Consider the following 24,979-nt stretch of genomic DNA (forward strand, 5'->3'; position numbering starts at 1 on the left):
CAAGAGGAGGGCTCCATCTCCCTTTGCTGGCCCTCAGCTTTCCCCGTGGCACACACCGCGGGGTTAGCACACTTTTCCCTTTACTCTCCCTTAGCTTTCCCCATGGCAGCACCGCGGGGTTAGCACACTTTTCCCTTTACTCTCCCTCAGCTTTCCCCGTGGCAGCACCGCGGGGTTAGCACACCTTTCCCCCTCAGGCAGACCCAAACCGCCGCCCGTGGCTCGCTGTGACACCGCGCCGGCCGCTGCAGGTGACAGTTACACCTCCACGGCCGCGTCCCCCTCACGGCGCCGCCACAACGCACCCGCCCTCACGGCTACGCCCCGCCCATCCTCCACTACTACAGCCAATCACAGCTCTTTGCTTCTCGCTTCTCACCTTCTATTGGTTAATATTCCTGCCAATCACTTTCCCGCCCAGCGATGTCACGAATGCGCGCCTCGCTGATTGGTCAGGCGGGGATGGGCGTGGCGAGCACGGCTTTAAAGGCGGTTGGGCGGCGCGCGGTCCCAGTGCCCCCCTCAGCCCCCCCCCACCCCCGGTACCGGTGTCCCAGCCCGGCCCGCGGCCCCGGTGCCGGCGGATGGAGCTGGGCTGTGCCATGGCGGGCAGCGCCGCCGCCCCGCCGGGCCCCGGGCCCCCCGCCGCCGCCGGGGCCGGGCTGGCGGACAGCGAGGACTACGAGAGCCTGCCCAGCAGCGTCGCGCTCGGCACGCACATGGTGGCCGGGGCCGTGGCGGGGATCATGGAGCACACGATCATGTACCCCGTGGACTCGGTCAAGGTGCGCGGGGAACGCGGCGAGCGCCGGGGGAGCCGCGCACGGGGGGGCGGCAGGTCCGGAATGGGCCGGGGGCACACGGGAGGGGCGGCCGGGGATGCTGAGGGGAGCGGGACAGCAGCGAGGGGAGCGGAGTGTTCGGGCGGACGGGGAGAGGGAAGGGTGCGAGCGGTTATTGGGGTGCAGGGAAAGGGAGTATGAGAGGTGTGCGAGCGTTATTGGGGTGCAGGGAGAGGGAGAGGGAGTGGGAGAGGTGGGCAGGCAGTTATTGGGGTGCAGGGACTTGTGGAGTGTAGAGAGAGGGGAGTGTTAGAGGTGTTGCGAGCGTTATTGGGGTGCAGGAAGAAGGAGTGCGAGGGATTTTAGGGGTCCAAGAACTTGTGGGGTGCAGGGAGAGGGAGTGTAAGAGGTGTGCAAGGGGTTTTGGGGTGCAGGAACTTGTGGGGTGCAGGGAGAGGGGAATCTGAGAGGTGTACGAGCGTTATTGGGGTGCAGGGACTTGTGGGGTGCGGGGAGAGGGAGAGGTGTGCAAGCGTTATTGGGGTGCAGGGAAAGGGGAGTGAGAGAGGCGTGCGAGGGGTTTTGGGGTGCAGGAACTTCCTGGGGTGCAAGAGGGGAGTGTGTAAGTGTCATTGGGGTGCAAGGAGAGGGGAGTGTAAGAGGTGTGCAAGCGGTTATTGGGGTGCAGGAACTTGTGGGGTGCAGGGAGAGGGAGAGGTATGTGATGGATTTTGGGGTGTAAGAAGTGCTGGGGGTGTGTCTTTGGGGTGCAAGAGGGGGGAGTGTGCGAGCGGTTATTGGGGTGCAAGGGGGGAATGTGAGAGGTGTGCAGTCGTTATTGGGGTGTAGGGAGAGGGAGTGTGAGGGGTTTTGGGGTAAAAGAAGTGCTGGGAGTGCGAGGTTTCTTTGGGGTACAAGAGGGGTGTGTGCAAGCGGTTATTGGGGTGCAAGAGGGGGAGTGTAAGAGGTATGCAAGGAGCTCTTGGGGTGCAAGGAGAAATGTGTAAGGAGTTGTTGGGGTGAAAGGGGCACTGGGGGTTCAGGGGGTTGTTGGGGTCTGAGGGACATGTAAGAGTTTTTGGGGTGCAAGGGAGGAAAATTGCAAGAAATTGGGGGTGCAAGGGGGGAGAGCGGGGAGGGGATGTTGGGGTGCAGGAGAGGTGGGGATGGGTAAGGGATCTTGGGATGCAGACAGGTGAAGTGTCCATGGAATGTTGAGGAGCAAATGTGGGGGGAAAGTGTCCATGGAATGTTGGGGTACACATGAAGGAAAGTGTCTATGGAACGTGGGGGGAAGTGTCCATGGAATGTTGGGGCGCAGATGAGCAAAGTGTCCATGGAATGTTGGCTCGCATGTGAGGGAACTGTCCATGGAATGTTGGGGGTGCCCAAGGCTCCCAGGGCAAGGAAGGCACTGGGCAGTCCCTGAGGTGTCACCCCCAAATCCCCGCAGTTTCTGGGGGCTGTCCTGCAGCTCTGGGGGATTTGCACAGCGCTGGGGCAGAGGTGACAGCCCCGGTGCTGCTCCCTGGACTGGGAGATGCCAGCCCGGTGCCACCAGAGCCCTGCTGGCATCCCTGGGACTGCGATCAGGGGCTCCCTGGGCAGCTTGTCCCTCCTGGAGCTTTGGGATCAGGAGCTCCCAGGGAGCTTTTCCCTTACAGAGCTTTGGGATCAAGGGCTCCCTGTGAGCTTTTCCCTTACAGAGCTTTGGGATCAGGAGCTCCCTGGGAGCTTTTCCATGCTGGGAGCTTTGGGAATCCTAGCTCAGGAACTGGGATCAGGAGCTCCCTGTGAGCTTTTCCCTTACAGAGCTTTGGGATCAGGGGCTGCCTGGGAGCTTTTCCCTCTCGGAGCTTTGGGATCAGGGGCTGCCTGGGAGCTTTTCCATGCTGGGAGCTTTGAGATCAGGGGCTCCCTGTGAGCTTTTCCCTCCTGGATCTTTAGGATCCCAACTCAGGAACTGGGATCAGGGGCTCCCTGTGAGCTTTTCCCTTACAGAGCTTTGGGATCCCAGCTCAGGAACTGGGATCAGGAGCTCCTTGGGCAGCTTTTCCCTTACAGAGCTTTGGGATCAGGAGCTCCCTGGGAGCTTTTCCATGCTGGGAGCTTTGGAAATCCCAGCTCAGGAACTGGGATCAGGGGCTGCCTGTGAGCTTTTCCCTCCCAGGGACTTTGGGATCAGGAGCTCCCTGGGAGCTTTTCCCTTACAGAGCTTTGGGATCAGGAGCTCCCTGGGAGCTTTTCCCTCCTGGAGCTTTGGGATCAGGGGCTCCCTAGGACCTTTTCCATGCTGGGAGCTTTGGGATCCCAACTCAGAACTGCGATCAGGGGCTCCCTGGGAGCTTTTCCCTCTCGGGGCTTTGGGATCAGGAGCTCCCTGGGAGCTTTTCCATGCTGGGAGCTTTGGAAATCCCAGCTCAGGAACTGGGATCAGGGGCTGCCTGGGAGCTTTTCCCTCCCAGAGCTTTGGGATCCCAGCTCAGGAGGGAAGAGCCGCCAGGATGGGTGAGTGGCTTGGGTGTTTGAGGAGGAGCTGTTGGTGGATTTTGGAGCTGCTGATGCTCCAGCACGCTCAGAAAAGGCTTCCCAGTGTCTGCAGAGTGTGGGAATCATCCTGAAGGATAATTCCTGGCTCTGCCCTGCCGCTTTGTTGCTGTGGGGCCTTCAAAAGAAGAGGGAAAGCCGGGAAAAGCCGAAGTGCCTCGATGAATCATGAGATGTTGCAATCCCTTCTCCTTTCGTCCAGGGCTCCCTGAAAGAGTAGAAAGGGGCAGAGGGGAGGAAAATGCTTTGGCTTGTGCAGCTCCTGCCAGCGTTACGAGCACTCAAAGGGAACATTCCCGGTTTTCGCGCCCTGTTTTCCCTGGGGGTCTGTCCCCGCAGCACCCGGCTCGCTCTCAGATCGGGGATGTCCCCGTGGCTGCGGGGTTGGTGCCCACCCCTGAGGGTGGCACAGGCAGCTCAGGGGGTTGTGCCCGCTCCTGGCACAGCTGTGGGTGTTGTCCCTCAGAATTGTGCAGCGCTTTCCTCGGCGGGAGAGCCGAGCGGAGCAGAAATGAAAGCGGCGCCGGTTTCCTGGAGGGGGAGGCGCTCTGAGGGAAAAGCTCCGGGAGCGGCGGCGGGGCCGGGCCGGGGCAATCCCAAATCCCCAATTCCCAGTCCCCAATCCCAAATCCCCGATCGGGAGCGGATAAATCCCTCCGGCTGCTGCGGGAAACGCTGCAGGGCCCCTCTGTGTGCTGGGACGCAGCAAAACCCCGCCGGGATCTGCTCCTGCCCGGGCACTCACCCTGCTCCACCTGGCTGCTGTGGGCAAAGGGACAGCTGACCCAAAATGGGAGGCTTGATCCCTAAAGAGGTTTTGTTTTCTTGTGGAGCTGTAATCCAGTAACAACTCAGCCCTTTCACAGTATCGTGGCAGCCCCTTTGACAAGGAGCAAAGCTTTCCCTCAGTGGTGCAGTTCCAGCCTAGGCCAGGTCGGGTTTTCTGCAGGTGCAGCTCCTGCCCTGAGGTTCCTCCTGGCTGCCTCCAGCGAGTCATTTCCTCCCAAAGAGAAACTGAAAATGTCGCAATTTGGGGAATTATTTGCTGCACACACTTGCACAACCCCTGAGCTTGATGGGGTCACGGAATCCCAGCATGGTGTGGGTGGGAAGGGACCTTAAAATCCCCCGGGGCCACCCCAGGCCAGGGACACCTCCCACTGTCCCAGGGTGCCCCAACCTGCCACAGCCCCTCTGGGAATTCCATCCCTCCTTCCTCCCTCACAGGGAAAAATTCCTTCCCAATATCCAGCTCCAATCTGCACTCTTTTCCTCCCCATTATTTTCCAAATAATAAATAATAATTTGTGTTTATTTTTTTACCTCTTGAGCTGCAGCCTCACCTGCACTGTTCCTCTGCCTTTCCCCTCAGCTCTGCTTGTTTGGACACCCTGGGCTGGGTTTTTGGGGATGCTGAGGGTGTTTCTCACACTTGTCAGGCTTGTTTTTGTTTGTGGCTGCTGCAAAACCAGCTGTGCTGGGAGCCCTGATCCATCCCCAAGTGATGCAGAGGGATCAACGAGTCAAGGACTCCTGAAGGCAGCGCAAAAGGAGCTCCTGGACGGCTCCCCTGGAGCCTCCTCCTCCTGCCCTGACCCATTCGGTGACTTCTGTGCTGGAGCTGGTTTCCCAAAGGCTGGGAAAACAAAGGATGGGGATGTAGGAACAGTTTTGCTCCCTTGGGGATTTAGGAGCAGTTTTGTTCCCTTGGTGATGCAGGAACAGTTTTGTTCCCCTTGGGGATGGAAGAACAGTTTTGCTCCCCTTACAGATGTGAGGATCAGTTTTGCTCCCTTGGGGATGTGAGGAACAGTTTTACTCCCCTTGGGGATGTAGGAACAGTTTTACTCCTTTTGGGGATGTGAGGAACAGTTTTGTTCCCTTGAGGATGTGAGGAACAGTTTTGCTCCTTTTGGGGATTTGGGGAACAGTTTTGTTCCCCTTACAGATGTAGGAACAGTTTTGCTCCCCTGGGGATTTAGGAGCAGTTTTTTTTCCCCTGGGGATGTAGGAACAGTTTTGCTCCCTTGGGGATTTGGGGAACAGTTTTACTCCTTTTGGGGATGTGAGGAACAGTTTTGCTCCCTTTGGGTGATGTAGGAACAGTTTTGCTCCCTTTGGGTGATGTAGGAACAGTTTTGTTCCCTTGGGGATGTAGGAACAGTTTTGTTCCTTGGGGATTTGGGGAACAGTTTTGCTCCCTTGGGGGATGTAGGAACGGTTTTGCTCCCTTTGGGGATTTAGGAGCAGTTTTGTTCCCCTGGGGATGTAGGAACAGTTTTGTTCCCTTGGGGATGTAGGAACAGTTTTACTCCTTTTGGGGATGTGAGGAACAGTTTTGCTCCCTTTGGGGGATGTAGGAACAGTTTTACTCCTTTTGGGGATGTGAGGAACAGTTTTGCTCCCCTGGGGATGTAGGAACAGTTTTGCTCCCCTTGGGGATTCATTAATTGCTGGGGGGGAGAAACTGGAGGTGTGCAGGGCTGGCACCTCCCTTCTGGCAGAGGGTGCCAATGGTTCTAGAGACACAATAAATCCTTTTCCATGAAGACCTGGCCTGGCTTTGGAGTTTCACTGCGGTCACAAAGCTCCTGAAGCCCAGCAGGACCTCTGAGGGAGGCAGGGCTGTGGGTTCTGTGGGCTTTGGTGTGGGAGATTGTGCGTCCCCCCATTCCTCATGTTCCAGCAGTTCCTCATGTTCCAGCTGAGGGGCAGTTTTGGGATGTTGGGAATTCCTGGATAAGCTGCTGGGCTGACCCTCTGCTCCCCTCCCATGGCTGTGCTGCTCCCTGGGGGCTGTTCCAGCTGAACTCCCCCAAAACTGGGGTTCAGAGCTTGAGCCTTGTACTGTTTCCAGCTGAATTCCCCCAAAAATGGGGTTCAGAGCTTTAGTTTGACTTGTGTTTTGTGCTGTTCCAACTGAAATCCCCCAAAATTGGAGTTTAGAGCTTTAACTTGACTGGAGCCTTCTCCTATTCCAAAACTGGGGTTCAGAGCTTTCGCTTGACTTGTCCTGTTCCTACTGAACTCTCCCAAAATTGGGGTTCAGAGCTTAAGCCTGGCTTGTGCTTTGTGCTGTTCCAGCTGAACTCCCCCAAAATTGGGGTTCAGAGCTTTAGCTTGATTTGAGCCTTGTCCTATTCCAGCTGAAGTCCCCCAAAACTGGGGTTCAGCTGGAAAAGCATCTTGTGTTCCCTTTGTGCCCCTCTGTCACATGAACCTGGGAAGAGCAGCTTGTGCTCAGGAGAAAATCAATGAATAAACCCCAAACAAAAGGCAAACAGGGTCTGAGGGTGTTTGTGGGGTGTCAAACCTCTGCCAGCATGTGCAAAACAGAGACCTGGAAAAAAACAATTCTGGCTAAAACCCACCCAGAAAACAGCACTGGAGGAGTTCTGGGGCTCTTCCCAACGTGGGGTTCAGAGCTTGAGCCTTGTCCTGTTCCAGCTGAACTCCCCCAAAATTGGGATTCAGAGCTTGAGCTTGACTTGTCCCTGTTACACCTGAACTCCCCCAAAACTGGGGCTCAGATGGAAAAGCATCTTGTGTTCCCTTTGTGCCCCTCTGTCACATGAACCCAGGTTAAGCAGGTTGTGCTCAGAGAAAATCAATGAATAAACCCCAAACAAAAGGCAAACGGGGTCTGAGGGTGTTTGTGGGGTGTCAGATGGGGTCTGAGGGTGTTTGTGGGGTGGTAAAGGAGATCTGAGGGTGTTTGTAGGGTATCAAATGGGGTCTGAGGGTGTTTTTAGGGTGGCAAACCTCTGCTAGAATGTGCAAAACAGAGACTTGGAAAAAGCAATTCTGGCTAAAACCCAACCAGAAAACAGCACTGGAGGAGTTCTGGGGCTCTTCCCAACGTGGGGTTCAGAGCTTAGGAGTTATGAGGGTATTTGTAGGGTGCAAATGGGGTCTGAGGGTGTTTGTGGGGTGGCAAATGGGGTCTGAGGGTGTTTGTGGGGTGGCAAATGAGATCTGAGGGTGTTTGTGGGGTGGCAAATGGGGTCTGAGGGTGTTTGTGGGGTATCAAATGAGATCTGAGGGTGCTTGTTGGGTATCAAATGGGGTCTGAGGGTGTTTGTAGGGTGGCAAATGGGGTCTGAGGGTGTTTGTAGGGTGGCAAATGGGGTCTGAGGGTGTTTGTGGGGTGGCAAATGGGGTCTGAGGTGTTTGTGGGGTGGCAAATGAGATCTGAGGGTGTTTGTGGGGTGGCAAATGGGGGTCTGAGGGTGTTTGTGGGGTATCAAATGAGATCTGAGGGTGCTTGTTGGGTATCAAATGGGGTCTGAGGGTGTTTGTAGGGTGACAAATGAGGTCTGAGGGTGTTTGTGGGGTGGCAAACCTCTGCCAGCATGTCCAAAAACAGACCTGGGAAAAGCAATCCTGGCTAAACCCAGCCCGCAAACAGCACTGGGGCTGCTCCCAAATCACACCCAGCAGGACCCAGCTGTGCCCCGGGAGCTGCCCCAGCCTGACCCTGGCACTCCTGGGGTGGTTTTTTTTTGGATTTTTGTTTTTTCCTGCCCGGCACGGGCAGGGTGCTGCGGCAGGCCCTGCGCTGCTGCCTTGTGCAAGGGGATTAATTGCGGGAGGTGGGGAGGAATTTCCTGGCTGCTCGTCAGGGGGTGAGGCTGCAGGAGCTGCTGGGTGGCTGCAGATAGGGGAGAGCACTGAAGCCATCTGAAACCATCTCCTGCAGCCCGGAGAAACTCGGCTCCCTCCCTCAGAGCTGCCTTGGGCTGGGCAGCAGAGATCCTGGGTGTGCTGCTTGCTTGGGCTGTTTGTTCCCCAAAATCCTGCGTTTGGTTATTGCTTGGGGGTGTTTGTCCTCCTAAATCTGGATTTGGTTATTCCCTGGGCTGTTCTTCTAAATCCTGATTTTGGTTATTCCTTGGGCTGTTTGTTCCCCAAAATCCTGATTTAGTTATTACTGGGCAGTTTGTTCCCCAAAATCCTGGGTTTGGTTATTGCTTGGGCTGTTTGTCCTCCTAAATCCAGGTTTTAGTTATTCCTTGAGCTGTTCTCCCAAATCCGATTTTGGTTATTGCCTGGGCTGTTTGTCCTCCCAAATCCTGATTTTGGTTATTCCTTGGGCTGTTTGTCCTCCCAAATCCTGGTTTTGGTTATTCCTTGGTCCTCCTAAACCCTGTTTTGGTTATTCCTTGATCCTCCTAATTCCTGATTTTGGTTATTTCTCAGGCTGTTTGTTCCCCAAAACCCTGATTTTCGTTATTCCTTGGGCAGTTTGTCCTCCTAAATCTGGATTTGGGTTATTGCCTGGGCAGTTTGTTCTGCTAAATCCTGGATGTGGTTCTTGCTTGGGCTGTTTATTCTCAAAAATCCTGGGTTTGGTTATTGCCTTGGCTGTTCTCTAAAATCCTGATTTTGGTTATTCCTTGGGCAGTTTGTCCTCCTAAATCCAGGTTTTAGTTATTCCTTGAGCTGTTCTCCCAAATCCTGATTTTGGTTATTTCTCAGGCTGTTTGTTCCCCAAAACCTGATTTTGGTTTATTGGTTGGGCAGTTTGTCCTCCTAAATCTGGTTATTGTCTGGGCTGTTTGTTCTTCTAAATCCTGGTTTTGGTTATTCCTTGGTCCTCCTAAACCCTGATTTTGGTTATTCCCTGGGCAGTTTGTTCCCCAAAATCCAGGTTTTGGTTATTGCTTGGGGTGTTTGTTCCCCAAAATCCTGATTTAGTTACTGCCTGGGCTGTTTGTTCCCCAAAATCCCAATTTTGGTTATTCCTTGGGCAGTTTGTCCTCCTAAATCCAGGTTTTGGTTATTCCTTGGGCTGTTCTCCCAAATCCTGATTTAGTTATTGCCTGGCAGTTTGTTCTTCTAAACCCTGGGTTTGGTTATTGCCTGGGCGGTTTGTCCTCCTAATTCTGGGTTTTGGTTATTCCTTGGTCCTCCTAAATCCAGGTTTTGGTTATTCCCTTGGGCTGTTCTTCTAAATCTGGATTTCATTATTGCTTGGGCTGTTTGTTCTCCCCAAATCCTGATTTTGGTTATTGTCTGGGATGTTTGTCCTCCTAAATCTGAATTTGGTTATTCCTTGGGCTGTTTGGCCTCTAAATCCAGGTTTTGGTTATTCCTTGGGCTGTTCTCCCAAATCCTGATTTAGTTATTGCTTGGGCAGTTTGTCCTCCCAAACCCTGATTTTGGTTATTGCCTGGGCTGTTTGTTCCCCCAAAATCCAGTTTTTGGTTATTCTGTTCTTCTAAATCTGAATTTAGTTATTCCTTGGGCATTTTGTTCCCCAAAATCCTGATTTAGTTATTGCCTCGGCTGTTTGTTTTCCTAAATCTGGATTTCATTATTGCCTGGGCTGTTTGTTCTCCCAAATCCTGATCTTGGTTATTCCTCTGGTTGTTTATTCTCCTAAACCTGGATTTTGGTTATTCCTTTGGGTGTTTGTCCTCCCAAATCCTGGGTTTGGTTATTGCCTGGGCTGTTTGTTCCCCAAAATCCTGATTTTGATTATTCCTTGGGCTGTTTGTTCTTCTAAATCCCAATTTGGTTATTGCTTGGGCTGTTTGTCCTCCTAAATCTCAGTTTTGGTTATTCCTTGGGCTGTTCTTCTAAATCTGGATTTGGTTACTGCTTGGGCAGTTTGTTCTTCTAAATCCTAGTTTTGGTTATTCCTTGGTCCTCCTAAATCCAGTTTTTGGTTATTCCTTGGGCTGTTTGCTCCCCAAAATCCTGATTTTGGTTATTGCCTGGACTGTTTGTCCTCCTAAATCTGGATATGGTTATTCCATGGGCAGTTTGTTCTCCAAAATCTGGATTTTGGTTATTCTTTGGGCTGTTTGTCCTCCTAAATCCAGTTTTTGGTTATTCCTTGGGCAGTTTGTTCTTCTAAATCCTGATTTGGTTACTGCCTGGGCTGTTTGTCCTCCCAAATCCTGGTTTTGGTTATTCCTTGATCCTCCTAAACCTGATTTTGGTTATTCCTGGCTGTTTATTCTCAAAAATCCTGATTTTGGTTATTCCTTGGGCTGTTTGTCCTCCTAAATCCCAATTTTGGTTATTCCTCTGGCTGTATGTTCTTCTAAATCCGGATTTTGGTTATTCCTTGGGCAGTTTGTCCTGTCAGATCCAGGTTTTGGTTATTCCTTGTGCTTTAGTTCTATCCAATCCTGATTTTGGTTATTCCTTGGGCTTCTTGTCCTCCTAAATCTGGATTTTGATTATTCCTTGGGCAGTTTGTCCTCCTAAATCTGGATTTTGGTTATTCCCTGGGCTATTTGTTCTCCTAAATCCAGGTTTTGGTAATTCCTTGTGCTTTTAGTTCAGTTCAATCCAGGTTTTGGTAATTCCTTGGGCAGTTTGCTGTCCTAAATCCTGAATTTGATCATTCCTTGCACAGTTTGTCCTGTTAAATCCAGTTTTGGTAATTCCTTGGAATGTTTTTCTTGATTTAGGTTATTCTTTGGGTATTTGTCCTCTTGATTCCTGCTTTTGGCTACTCCTTGACTTCTGACTGGTTTTATCTGCTCCTTGGGCTGTTAGTCCCTGTTAAATCCTGATTTTGGTTATTCCTTGGTCCTCCTAAATCCTGTTTCTGGTTATTCTCTGCTGGCTGTGTGTTCTCTTAAATCTGGATTTGGTTATTCCTTGGGCTGTTTGATGTCCTAAATCCAAGTTTTGATTATTCCTTGGGCATTTTGTCCCGTTAAACCCAGGTTTTCATTATTCCTTGGGCAGTTTGTCCTCCTAAATCTGGATTTTATTATTCCTTAGGCTGCTTGTCCTCCTAAATCCTGATTTTGATTATTCCTTGAGCAGTTTATTCTCCTAAATCTGGATTTTGGTTATTCCCCTGGGCTATTTTTTCTCCTAAATCCAGGTTTTGGTTATTCCTTGTACTTTTAGTTCAGTTCAATCCAGTTTTGGTTATTCCTTGGGCAGTTTGCTGTCCTAAATCCTGAATTTGATCATTCCTTGCACAGTTTGTCCTGTTAAATCCAGTTTTGGTAATTCCTTGGAATGTTTTTCTTGATTTTGGTTATTCTTTGGGTATTTGTCCTCTTGATTCCTGCTTTTGGCTACTCCTTGCCTTCTGAATCCTGGTTTTATCTGCTCCTTGGGCTGTTAGTCCTGTTAAATCCTGATTTTGGTTATTCCTTGGTCCTCCTAAATCCTGTTTCTGGTTATTTCTCTGGCTGTGTGTTCTCTTAAATCTGGATTTGGTTATTCCTTGGGCTGTTTGATGTCCTAAATCCAAGTTTTGATTATTCCTTGGGCATTTTGTCCTGTTAAACCCAGGTTTTCATTATTCCTTGGGCAGTTTGTCCTCCTAAATCTGGATTTTATTATTCCTTAGGCTGCTTGTCCTCCTAAATCCTGATTTTGATTATTCCTTGAGCAGTTTATTCTCCTAAATCTGGATTTTGGTTATTCCCCTGGGCTATTTTTTCTCCTAAATCCAGGTTTTGGTTATTCCTTGTACTTTTAGTTCAGTTCAACCCAGGTTTTGGTTATCCCTTGGGCAGTTTGCCATCCTAAATCCTGAATTTGATCATTCCTTGCACAGTTTGTCCTGTTAAATCCAGTTTTGGTAATTCCTTGGGCAGTTTGTCCTGTTAAATCCAGATTTTGGTAATTCCTTGGAATGTTTTTCTTGATTTTGGTTATTCTTTGGATATTTGCCCTCTTGATTCCTGCTTTTGGCTACTCCTTGCCTTGCTGAATCCTGATTTTTCTGCTCCTTGGGCTGTTTGTCCTGTTCTACTGAGGGTTTGGTTATTCCTTGGGCAGTTTGTCCTGGTTTTATCTCTTCCTTGGGCTGTTAGTCCTGTTGAACCTGGATTTTGGTTAGTCCTTGGGCATTTAGTCCTGGTTTTATCTGCTCCTTGAGCTGTTAGTCTTGTTCTACCCAGGTTTTAGTTATTCCTTGGGCTGTTAGTCCTGTTTTACTCAGATTTTGGTTATTCCTTGGGCTGTTAGTCCTGTTTTACCCAGGGTTTGGTTATTCCTTGGGCAGTTTGTCCTGTTGAACCTGGATTTTGGTTACTCCTTGGGCATTTAGCCCTGGTTTTAAGGGCTGTTAGTCCTGGTTTTATCTGCTCCTTGAGCTGTCAGTCCTGTTTTACCTATGAGTGATGGGCGGCTGATGCAAACTGCAGCCTGTGTGGGCTCCTCTGGGCTGTGGGCTGATGGAATTTGGGGTAAATCCACTTTAAAAACCTTAAAAATTTGGCTGGAATTTCAGGTCTTCCTTGGCCACCTCCATGGCCTGTCTCAGTTTTGGACCTTTTCCACAGGGAAAACAGGAGGGACCTGTGGGGATTTCACTGCTCAGGATTCCCAGGGATGGCTGTGGAGGTTTGGGGTTTTACCCAGTGATCTGTGAGGATTTCACTGCTCAGGATTTCCTGGGATTGCTGTGGAAGTTTGGGATTTTACCCAGGAATCTGTGGGGATTTTGGGGTTCAGGATTTCCTGGGATTGCTGTGGAGGTTTGGGGTTTATACTCAGTGATCTTTGGGGATTTTGGGGCTCAGGATTCCCAGGGATTGCTGTGGAGTTTTGAGGTTTTACCCAGGGATCTGTGGGGATTTTGGGGCTCAGGATTTCCTGACATGGCAGTGGAGGTTTGGGGTTTTACCCAGGGGTCTGTGGGCATTTCGAGGCTCAGGATTTCCAGGGATGCCTCTGGAGATTTGGGGTTTTACCCAGGGATCTGTGGGGATTTTGGGGCTCAAGATTTCCTGGGATGGCTGTGGGGATTTTGGGGTTTGTACCCAGGGATCTGTGGGGATTTTGGGGCTCAGGATTTCCCAGGATTGCTGTGGAGATTTGGGGTTTTTACCCAGGGATCTGTGGGGATTTCACTGCTCAGGATTTCCTGGGATGGATGTGGAGATTTGGGGTTTTACCCAGGGATCTGTGGGGATTTTGGGGCTCAGGATTTCCTGGGATCCTGTGGAGATTTGGGGTTTTACCCAGGGATCTGTGGGGATTTTGGGATTTAGGATTCCCAGGGATGGCTGTGGAGATTTGGGGTTTGTACCCAGGGACCTGTGAGCATTTTGGGGCTCAGGATTTCCAGGCATGGCTGTGGAAGTTCAATGTTTTTACCCAGTGCTGATTGGGGTCCTGGGACCCCTCACGTGTTGTCATTGTCACCTCCAGGCCTTTGAGCCCTGAAGGAGCTCCAGGGAATTTTCCTGAGGGGAAAGTTGTGTAATGGAGTGGTGGCAGCGAGCTTTGGAGCAGCTTTGGGTGCCAGGAGCTCAGCTGGTTTCAAATCTGTGACAGAAAACAACCCCAAGGGACAGAAATGCAGCTGGAATTCCCTGCCAGGCCCTCAGGGCAGAAAACCACCAGGAGCTGAGGGGAAAACGGGGACAAGGAACCTCTCAGAGCTTCTGGGGGACACTGGCCCTGAATTTTCTCCTTTTCAGGGAATTCCTGACTATTCCCAGTGTTCCCAGTTTGCCCTTCTAGGAACTGCCCAAGCTGCTGGGCAGCTGCAGGAGGGACAAGCTGGGGCAGAGTCAGGCTGTTGAAAGCAGGAGAAAATTACAGCCCTGCCTGGATTTCGTCACCTCAGACCTCGGGGTTTCCGTGGCTAAAGCAGAGCAGAGGTTGCACTTCCCTGCAGGAGCAGCCTGGGGGTCACAGCCTGGCTGGAGCCTTGTCCTGTTCCAGCTGAACCCCCCGAAAATTGGGGTTCAGAGCTTGAGTCTTGTCCTGTTCCAGCTGAACCCCCCGAAGTTGGGGTTCAGTGCTTGAGCTTGGCTGGAACCTTGTCCTGTTCCAGCTGAACTCCCTCAAAAGTGGGGTTCAGAGCTTGAGCCTTGTCCTGTTCCAGCTGAACCCCCCGAAGTTGGGGTTCAGTGCTTGAGCTTGGCTGGAACCTTGTCCTGTTCCAGCTGAACCCCCCCAAGACTGGGGTTCAGAGCTTGAGCCTTGTCCTGTTCCGGCTGAACCCCTCCAAAATTGGGGTTCAGTGCTTGAGCCTTGTCCCATTCCAGCTGAACTCCCCCAAAATTGGGGTTCAGAGCTTGAGTCTTGTCCTATTCCAGCTGAACCCCCTGAAAATTTGGGTTCAGAGCTTGAGCCTTGTCCTGTTCCAGCTGAACCCCCCGAAAATTGGGGTTCAGAGCTTGAGCCTTGTCCTGTTCCAGCTGAACCCCCCAAAAATTGGGGTTCAGAGCTTGGGTCTGGATTGTGCCTTCTCTATTCCAGCTGAACTCCCCTAAAAATGGGATTCAGAGCTTGAGCTTTGTCCTATTTCAGCTGAACCCCAAAATTGAGATTCAGAGCTTGAGCCTTGTCCTGTTCCCTCTGAACTCCCCCAAAATTGGGGTTCAGAGCTTGAGCCTGGCTTGTACCTTCTCTATTCCAGCTGAACTCCCCCAAAATTGGGGTTCAGAGCTGATTTATCCAGTTGGATGGAGTGTGGGCTCCATCCAGCAGGGTAAATAAATAATGAGGGTAAATAAGGGACATCCAGGGGCTGAATGAACCCTCAGTGATGTCGGGATTCTGGTGGCTCTGAACCCTGGGGTGGGTAACTGGGGGTCCCAGCTCTGGGTTCCTCTGGCTCTGGATTGAAGGAACTTGAGATTCCAGTTCATGTTTGGATTTAAATGTTTATTATTTCTGATCAGTGAAACAGCCTCACAAGCATGAGTGCAGCAGCTTTTCATTAGAAGGCACAAAATGCCCAACAATCTCTGGTTCCAAGGTCTTTAAGACTAAACTATCCAATTAAGAGCTGACACCTGGATTATTTTCCCTTTTAACCCAATAACTGATCCCAAAGCACTGCAATGGGGAATTTCTGCCCAGTTACAAAATGCCACCCAAACCCATGGAGAAGGAGAAGGAAGAAGAAGCATGAATGTCACAGACATATTTTATGAAAAATCTTTTTGCTCAGATCTTTTCTCTCGAGAAGCTGAGAGGCCTCAGAAATGAAATGTAAACAATAATTACCTGCTGCTGTGGAATGGAACAGGTTCATCTGTGATTGGTCTCATGTGGTTGTTTTTAATTAATGGCCAATCACAGTCAGCTGGCTCAGACTCTCTGGTCCTTACAAGATTTTATTATTTCTCTTCTCTTCTCTTCTCTTCTCTTCTCTTCTCTTCTCTTCTCTTCTCTTCTCTTCTCTTCTCTTCTCTTCTCTTCTCTTCTCTTCTCTTCTCTTCTCTCCTCTCCTCTCCTCTCCTCTCCTCTCCTCTCCTTTCCTCTCCTCTCCTCTCCTCTTCCCGGAACCTTCCCTCTTTTCCTTTCCATCTTTTCTTCTATTCTCTTAGTATAATTTCAAGATATCATTTTCTTTTAATATAATACATATAATAAAATAATAAATCAGCCTTCTGAAGCATAAAGTCAGCATTCTCATCTCTTCCCTCGTCCTGGGACCCCTGTGAACCCTAAGGAGAAACCCAGGATGACACCCCATGCTCCCCATCTTGCTTCCACCCACAGCACACTAAACACCCCAAAACCTCGATTCCTCACCCAGTGACACACCCACACCACTCTCTATAATCTATTTCACAATTTTGTGGATTCTGGTCTATCTTGAAGCCCAGAAACTTTCTCCATGGATGAGAGACAACGTCAGAGCTCCCCTGGGGTCAGGGCATCCCTGGGGGTCAGGGCACCTCATTCCTGCTTGGAATGCCAAACCTGGAAATGTGGAATGGAAATGAAACCTGAAGGAGATCTTGGGTGGGGAGAACGGATCAGAAGGGTTTGGTGATGGTCTCTTCTGGAAAAATGGGAAATGGTGATAAAAATAATGGGTTTAAAAGATGGCTCCTGCTTGGCAATGCCGATATTTGAAGGGGTCAGACGGTTTGGTGGTTGGAAAAATGGTAAATAGTGACAAAAAGAATGTGTTTAGAAGATGGCTCCTGCTTGGCAATGCTGATATCTGATGGGGTTGGAGGGTTTGGCGATTGGAAAAATGGGAGATGGTGACAAAAAGAAAGGGTTTAGAAGATGGCTCCTGCTTGGCAATGCCGATATCTGACAGGATCAGAGGGTTTGGCGGTTGGAAAAATGGGAGATGGTGACAAAAAGAAAGGGTTTAGAAGATGGCTCCTGCTTGGCAGTGCCGATATCTGACGGGGTCGGTGGTTGGAAAAATGGGAAATAGTGACAATAAAAAATGGGTTTAGAAGATGGCTCCTGCTTGGCAGTGCCGACATCTGATGGGGTCGGAGGGTTTGGTGGTTGGAGAAATGGGAAATGGTGACAGAAATGTTTTCAATAACCATTGCCGTGTTTGCAGAGGTAACCGGGGCCGTCCCCGCTGTGCTTTGTTGCAGACCCGCATGCAGAGCCTGCAGCCCGACCCCAGGGCGCGGTACCGGGGCGTGTCCGAGGCCCTCAGGAGGATGGTGAGGACCGAGGGGCTGTGGCGGCCCCTGCGCGGCATCGACGTCACCATGCTGGGCGCTGGCCCTGCCCACGCCCTCTACTTCGCCTGCTACGAGAGCACCAAAAAGTCTCTCAGTGACCTTCTGCAGCCAGGAGGGAACAGCCACTTGGCCAATGGTATTGCTGGGGTTTGCCCTAAAAACAAATTACCCCGTTTGTAGTTATTAACGTATTTCTTACTTGCTTTTCACTCAGCCTAGTGCCTCTCCCAATCTAAATTCATATTTAATCTCAAATTTTCAAGCACAAATCATCAATTCTTGTTTAATCTCAAATTTTCCAGCACAAATCATCAAAATGCCATTGGCCACTTGACCAATGGTATTTTTGGGGTTTGCCCTAAAAAATCCCCATTTGTGGTTATCAATCTATTCCTTGCTTGCTTTGCACTCAGCCTAGTGCACCTCCAAATCTAAATTCTTATTTAATCTCAAATTTTTCCAGCACAAATCATCAATTTAATGGGCAAAAGCTGTTCAGGTGCAGCTGTGCTGTTCCTATATTGCCATGGAATCCTTCAAGTTGGGAAAGATCCTCAGGATCAGGTCCCACCTTTGAAGGTATCACCCAAGGGTGGATCTTGTGTTATGTTCTGTATTGGAATATGAATCCCAATATTTCCAGGTAGATTGTGCCTGGGCCAGTCTGACCCTCGCTGCTGGGCCAAAGGCAGCAGCTGTGGTGTGTCACCCCAGAGACACCTTTAGCTTGCTGGAGGTTGCAGCTGGGCACTGAACAAGTCCAGGCTTGGTAGGAACTCCGTTTACCTCAGGAGGAAGGCTTCAGGTGATGGTGAAGAGAAAAGGAGAGGACTCTGCTGGAGGGTTTAATCCAGAGCTTTATTCCATGGTTACAGAGGTCTGACTCTTGGGAACGGCTCCAACAGAATCCCGACCGCATGGTCTGATTGACCTTTTTAAGCTCCCGGGGCAGGGGGAGGGGAGGGGACAGGTGAGCACCAACCAGGTGAGAGGGGCGGGGTCTCAGGGGAAGATGACACCCAGACAGGCCAATGACCCCCAGGCCTGAGGGGCATCCTTTGAACTTGACCAACCACACGAGGCCTTGCTGGAGTGTTGAGCCTGATTGACAGGACTCAGCAAGGGGCGAGGGGGAAGGGAGAGGGGCATTGCCACACCTGGGAAGGGACCTGGAAGTGTAAAAGGGGCTATTACAACACACTGCAACAGTTATGTGATAAGGAATCACCTCAACCTCTGGAGGTTTCACTTCCCTGGGGGCACTCAGTGCCCTCCATCCTCTGTGTGCTTTCATTTTTAGCAGGAATATTTCATTTTTAAAGCCAGCAGAGAGCCTGGAATGGAGGAGTCAGGGCTTTACCAGAGGGTTTGTGCTGGAGATTCCCGTGGTTTAATCTGCCATGGGGTGACTGAGCTCAGGGAAGGGAATAAAATCCCTTCTCCCCAAACACATTCCTGTGTTTGCCTTTCAAGTAGCTACAGGCCTGAGGTGCCAGCAGGAAAATCAGAGCTGTGGATTCACAAAATGACCAAAATGATTTGGGCCAGAGGGAATTGGAGCTGGAGCCAACATCAAAGGGAAGGAGTGGCTGCAGAGCGGAGCAGGGATGGGTCAGGGCTGGCTGGGCTTGGCACAGCCCGGGCACTGGAGCCAGGCTGAGCAAAGTGAAAATCCCCGATTAGGGCCATGCTGAGGGCAGGGTGAGCATTGCTCACGGCTGGCTGGGGTTGGCACAGCCCGGGCACTGGAGCCAGGCTGAGCAAAGGGATGAGAATCCCTCATTGGGGCCGTGCTGAGGGCAGGGTGAGCATTGCTCACGGCTGGCTGGGGTTGGCACAGCCCGGGCACTGGAGCCAGGCTGAGCAAAGGGATGAAGATCCCTCATTAGGACAGGCTGAGGGCAGGGTGAGCATTGCTCACGGCTGGCTCCGGCGCCGCGGGTGTCTGGGGAGATGGAACCCGGGCATTGTTGTGGGAAGAGCAGAGGTGGGGCTGGGAGTGGATCTGGGGTTCCTGCCCTGGGAATCTGTGCTGGGGCCCTGGGGGGTGGGACCTGGGGGCTCCTTCAGCGTGGGATCCACCAGGGATGGAGCTCCCCAATGGATGGATTCCCATGGATGGGATCTCCATGGATGGGATCCCCATGGATGGATCCACCAGGAATGGAGCTCCCCAATGGATGGATTCCCATGGATGGGATCTCCATGGATGGGATCCCCATGGATGGATCCACCAGGGATGGAGCTCCCCAATGGATGGATTCCCATGGATGGGATCTCCATGGATGGGATCCCCATGGATGGATCCACCAGGGATGGAGCTCCCCAATGGATGGATTCCCATGGATGGGATCTCCATGGATGGGATCCCCATGGATGGATCCACCAGGAATGGAGCTCCCCAATGGATGGATTCCCGTGGATGGGATCCCCAGTGGATGGGATCTCCATGGATGGGATTTCCATGGATGGGATCCGCCATGGATGGAGCTCCCCAATGGATGGATTCCTGTGGATGGGATCCCCAGTGGATGGGATTTCCATGGATGGGATCCACCATGGGTGGAGCTCCCCAATGGATGGATTCCCCGTGGATAGGATCCCCAGTGGATGGGATCCACCATGGATGGGATCCCAATGGATGGGATCTCCATGGATGGAGCTCCCCAATGGATGGATTCCTATGGATGGGATCCCCAGTGGATGGGATCTCCATGGATGGGATCCACCATGGATGGAGCTCCCCAATGGATGGATTCCTGTGGATGGGATCTCCATGGATGGGATCTCCATGGATGGGATCTACCATGGATGGAGCTCCCCAATGGATGGGATCCCCAGTGGATGGGATCTCCATGGATGGGATCCCCATGGATGGGATCCACCAGGGATGGAGCTCCCCAATGGATGGATTCCCATGGATGAGATCCCCAGTGGGTGGGATCTCCATGGATGGGAACCCCCCCATGGATGGGATCCCCATGGATGGAGCTCCCCAATGGATGGATTCCCGTGGATGGGATCTCCATGGATGGGATCCCCATGGATGGGGTCCCCAATGGATGGATTCCCGATGGATAGGATCCCCAGTGGATGGGATCCACCATGGATGGATTCTCCATGGATAGGAGCCCCCCCATGGATGGATTCCCATGGATGGATTCCCATGGATGGATTCTCCCATGGATGGGATCTCCATGGAGAGGAACCTCTCCGTGGATGGAGTTCCCCAATGGATGGATTCCCCATGGATGGATCCACCATGGATGGAGCTCCCCAGTGGGTGGATTCCTCATAGATAGGAACTCACCCCATGGATGGGATCCACCTTGGATGGGGTCCCCATGGATGAAGCCCCCCTGGATGGATTGTCCATGGGTGGGATCCCTATGGATGGAGCTCCCCAATGGATGGGGTCCCCATGGATGGAGCTCCCCCATGGCTGGTTCCCCCCCTAGATGGATCCCCCATGGATGGAACCCCCCTGGATGGCATCTCCATGGGTGGATTCCCATATTTGGGATCCCCCTGGATGGATCCCCTGGATGGATTCCCCGTGGGTGAGATCCCCCTGGATGGACTCCCATGGATGGATGCCCATGGATGGCATCCCCTGGATGGATTCTCCTGGATAGGATCCTCCTGGATGGATTCCCATGGATGGGATCCCCTGGATGGATCCCCCTGGATGGATTGCCATGGATGGATTCCCCTGGATGGGATCCCCCTGGATGGATTCTCCTGGATGGGATCCCCTGGATGAATTCCCCTGGATGGATTCCCCTGGATGGGATCCCCTGGATGGGACCCCCTGGATGGATTGCCATGGATGGGATCCTCTGGATAGATTCCCCTGGATGGGATCCTCTGGATGGATTCCCCTGGATGGGATCCGCTGGATGGATTCTCCTGGCTGGATCCACTGGATGGATCCCCCTGGATGGATTCCCCATGGATAGGATCCTCCTGGATGGATTCTCCTGGATGGGATCCTCCTGGATGGATTCCCATGGATGGGATCCCCATGGATGGATTCTCCTGGATGGGATCCCCTGGATGGATTGCCATGGATGGGATCCTCTGGATGGATTCTCCTGGATGGGATCCTCTGGATGGATTCTCCTGGATGGGATCTGCTGGATGGATTCTCCTGGCTGGATCCACTGGATGGATCCCCCTGGATGGATTCCCCATGGATAGGATCCTCCTGGATGGATTCTCCTGGATGGGATCCCTCTGGATGGATTCCCATGGATGGAATCCCTCTGGATGGATTCCCATGGATGGATTCCCCTGGATGGGATCCCCTGGATGAGATCCCCTGGATGGATTCTCCTGGATGGGATCCCTCTGGATGGATTCTCCTGGATGGGATCCCCTGGATGGATTCCCATGGATGGGATCCCCTGGATGGATTCTCTTGGATGGGATCCGCTGGATGGATTCTCCTGGCTGGATCCACTGGATGGATCCCCCTGGATGGATTCCCCATGGATAGGATCCTCCTGGATGGATTCCCATGGATGGGATCCTCTGGATGGATTCCCCTGGATGGGATCCTCTGGATGGATTCCCCTGGATGGGATCCCTCTGGATGGATTCTCTTGGATGGGATCCTCTGGATGGATTCTCCTGGCTGGATCCCCTGGGTGGCAGGGATCCCTTTCAAGCCAGGATTTGTTTTCTCAGGGCTGCTCTTCCTTGCAGGCATCGCTGGGAGTGCGGCCACGCTGCTCCACGACGCCGTGATGAACCCGGCTGAAGGTAACCCTGGCAGTGCTGCTCGCTCGGGACACCCAGGCCCCCAGAGCCCTGAATCCAGGCCCAAATCCCCCCTGGATCTTCTCCCTCTGTCCTTGGCACGAGCAGGAGGAAATCCAGGGCTGTTGGGAGACCTCCAAACTCACCAAACCCACCAACCCAGGCCCCCAGAGCCCTGAATCCAGGCACAAATTCCCCCTGGATCTTCTCCCTCTGTCCTTGGCATGAGCAGGAGGAAATCCAGGGCTGCCCCAGCTGGGAGAGCTCCAACCTCACCAATTCCTCTGTCCTGGGGAGGAGAGGAGAGCAGCCAGGAGGGATTTGTTATCCCTGGATCTCTGAGGTGCACTGGGACTTCCCAGGGGAGGTGTCCCCTTTGCTGGTGCCACCTTTACTGTCACCATTCTGCCGCTCCTTGGGGCAGTGGCTCTGGTGCTCCTGAAGCTTTGGACCAACCAGGCTGAGCTCATGGGGTTGATGTTGCTCAGGATCAGCACACGGAGGGACTGTGACATTGCTGGGGAGTGGAGTGGCAGGAGAAGGCCCCAGGAAAATGAGGATTGGCAGGAAAATGAGGATTAAGAGGAAAATGCAGCTCAAGGGACAGTGCTGCCACCTGCCAGCCCCTCGGTGTCACTGGCTGTGCTGCTGAGTGGGCCCAGAGTTGGGAATCTCTGAAGGAGAAACCTCCAGTGTATCAAATCCTGTTAATCACACCCTGATTAATCAGTTACATTAATTGGCCTCATTAGTCAGCGGGAGGCACTGCAGCCAGTGGGGCTGGAGGGGTGGGTGACACCCTGGGGATGTCAGGTGTGACCTCACTGTCCTGCCCTCGTCACTGCTGAGTGTTTGTGCAGCCTGGCTGAGGGGTGAGTAATTAACCCTGAGGGGTTCATTAGAACTAAAGGGTCATTAATTAAACCTGAGGTGAGGGGTTCATTAGGAAGTGAGCTCTGAGCTGTCCCCTCACTGTGCCGAGCTCTGGGGGCACTGGGCAGCTTGGGGGGTCGGTTTGGGGGGGGATGGGGAGCTCAGGGCTGTGCCTGGGGTCACTCTGGGGGCTGTGCCAGGCTGGCCTGACCCCACAGCTGAGCAGTGCCCCTGTCCCCAGTTCTGGGGGCACTGGGCAGCTCGGGAGGATCGGTTTGGGTGTGGAAGGGGAGCTCGGGGAGGTCAGGTTGATCAGGGAAGGGAGCTCAGGGCTGTGCCAGGCAGGCCAGCCCCCCCAGCTGAGCAGTGTCCTGTCCTCACATCTGTCCCAAGCTCTGGGGGCACTGGGCAGCTTGGGGGCATCAATTTGGGTGGGGAATGGGAGCTTGGAGCTGTGCCAGGCAGGCCTGGCCGCAGCTGAGCAGGGTCCCTGTCCTGAGCTCTGGGGGCACTGAGCAGCTCGGGGGTTTGGTTTGGGTGGGGAAAGGGAGATTGGGGCTGGGTCTGGGGTCACTCTGGGGGCTGTGCCAGGCAGGCCTGGCCCTCATCTGAGCAGTGCCCTACATCTGTCCTGAGCTCTGGGCAGCTCGGGGGGTTTGGTTTGGGTGGGGAAGGGCCACTCTGGGGGCTGTGCCAGCCAGGCCTGGCCCCATCTGAGCCGTGTCCCTGTCCCAGTTCTGGGGGCACTGGGCAGCTCAGGGCTGTCAGTCTGTGTGGGGAAGGGGAGCTTGGAGCTGTGCCAGGCAGGCCTGGCCCCATCTGAGCCGTGTCCCTGTCCCAGTTCTGGGGGCACTGGGCAGCTCGGGGGGTTTGGTTTGGGTGGGGAAGGGGAGCTCAGGGCTGTGCCAGGCAGGCCTGGCCCCATCTGAGCCGTGTCCCTGTCCCCAGTTCTGGGGGCACTGGGCAGCTCAGGGCTGTCAGTTTGGGTGGGGAAGGGTCACTCTGGGGGCTGTGCCAGGCAGGCCTGCCCCCATCTGAGCCGTGTCCCTGTCCCCCCGTGTCCCCTGGCAGTGGTGAAGCAGCGGCTGCAGATGTTCAACTCGCCGTACACGTCGGTGCTGGGCTGCGTGCGGACGGTGCACAGGACCGAGGGCTTGGGCGCCTTCTACCGCAGCTACACCACGCAGCTGACCATGAACGTGCCCTTCCAGGCCATCCACTTCATCACCTACGAGCTGATGCAGGAGCACCTGAACCCCCACCGCCAGTACCACCCCCAGTCGCACATCGTGGCCGGCGCCGTGGCCGGGGCCGTGGCCGCCGCCGCCACCACGCCGCTGGACGTGTGCAAGACGCTGCTGAACACGCAGGAGAACACGGCCCTGAGCTCCCTCAAGATCAGGGGGCACCTGTCGGGCATGGCCAACGCCTTCAGCACCGTGTACCAGCTCGGGGGGCTGCCCGGCTTCTTCAAGGGCGTCCAGGCCAGGGTCATTTACCAGATGCCCTCCACGGCCATCGCCTGGTCCGTGTACGAGTTCTTCAAGTACTTCCTGACCAAGCGCGCGCTGGAGAAAAAAACATAAAAATCCTCCTGGGAAAGGGAGTGCGAGCTTCTCTGGGCTCCTCGCGGGCAGCCCTGCTGGAATTGTGCTGGATTCACATCAGCACATCTCCCTGTGCTGCTCGGGCGCTGAGGGATTCCAGGGGTTCCGGGGATTCCTGGTCACTGAGTGTGTCCCCCTGTCACTGGGTGTCCCCAGGGATTCCTGGTCACTGAGTGTGTCCCCCTGTCACTGGGTGTACCCAGGGATTCCTGGTCACTGAGTGTCCCAGGGGTTCCGGGGATTCCTGGTCACTGAGTGTGTCCCCCTGTCATTGAGTGTCCCCAGGGATTCCTGGTCACTGAGTGTCCCAGGGGTTCTGGGGGTTCCTGGTCAGAGTGTGTCCCCCTGTCACTGGGTGTCCCCAGGGATTCCTGGTCACTGAGTGTCCCAGGGGTTCTGGGGGTTCCTGGTCAGAGTGTGTCCCCCTGTCACTGGGTGTCCCCAGGGATTCCTGGTCACTGAGTGTCCCAGGGGTTCTGGGGGTTCCTGGTCAGAGTGTGTCCCCCTGTCACTGGGTGTCCCCAGGGATTCCTGGTCACTGAGTGTCCCAGGGGTTCTGGGGGTTCCTGGTCAGAGTGTGTCCCCCTGTCACTGAGTGTCCCCAGGGATTCCTGGTCACTGAGTGTCCCAGGGGTTCTGGGGGTTCCTGGTCAGAGTGTGTCCCCCTGTCACTGAGTGTCCCCAGGGATTCCTGGTCACTGAGTGTGTCCCCCTGTCACTGGGTGTCCCTGGGGATTCCTGGTCACTGAGTGCGTCCCTGTCACTGTCCTTTTGTCACTGAGCGCCCCAGGGGTTCTGGGGGTTCCTGGTCACTGAGTGTGTCCCCCTGTCACTGAGTGTCCCCAGGGATCCCTGGTCACTGAGTGTGTCCTTGTCACTGAGTGTCCCCCTGTCACTGAGTGTCCCCAGGGATTCCCATGGTGTTTCCCAGGGATTCCTGTGGTGCTCCCCCAGGGATTCCCTGTCACTCAGTGTCCCCCTGTCACCAAGTGTCTCTGGGTATTCCTGGCCACTGTGTCCC

The 24,979-nt window shown here is 53.3% G+C and overlaps 1 protein-coding gene across 1 annotated transcript; it reads left to right on the forward strand.

Annotated features, from left to right (window-relative positions):
• The first annotated feature begins 584 nt into the window (after positions 1–584).
• On the forward strand, positions 585–24,020 carry LOC128950438 (mitoferrin-1-like). The gene is made up of 4 exons (XM_054295321.1): positions 585–785; positions 16,625–16,853; positions 21,425–21,481; positions 23,423–24,020. The coding sequence occupies exons 1-4, from the start codon at positions 585–587 to the stop codon at positions 23,935–23,937; spliced, it is 1,002 nt and encodes a 333-aa protein (XP_054151296.1). The 3' UTR covers positions 23,938–24,020.
• The last annotated feature ends 959 nt before the right edge of the window (positions 24,021–24,979 follow it).

Source organism: Melozone crissalis, unplaced genomic scaffold, assembly GCF_028551555.1.
Source record: "Melozone crissalis strain CALT ecotype California unplaced genomic scaffold, PUWL_Pcris_2 ptg000636l_1, whole genome shotgun sequence".
NCBI classification, from domain to species: Eukaryota; Metazoa; Chordata; class Aves; order Passeriformes; family Passerellidae; genus Melozone; species Melozone crissalis.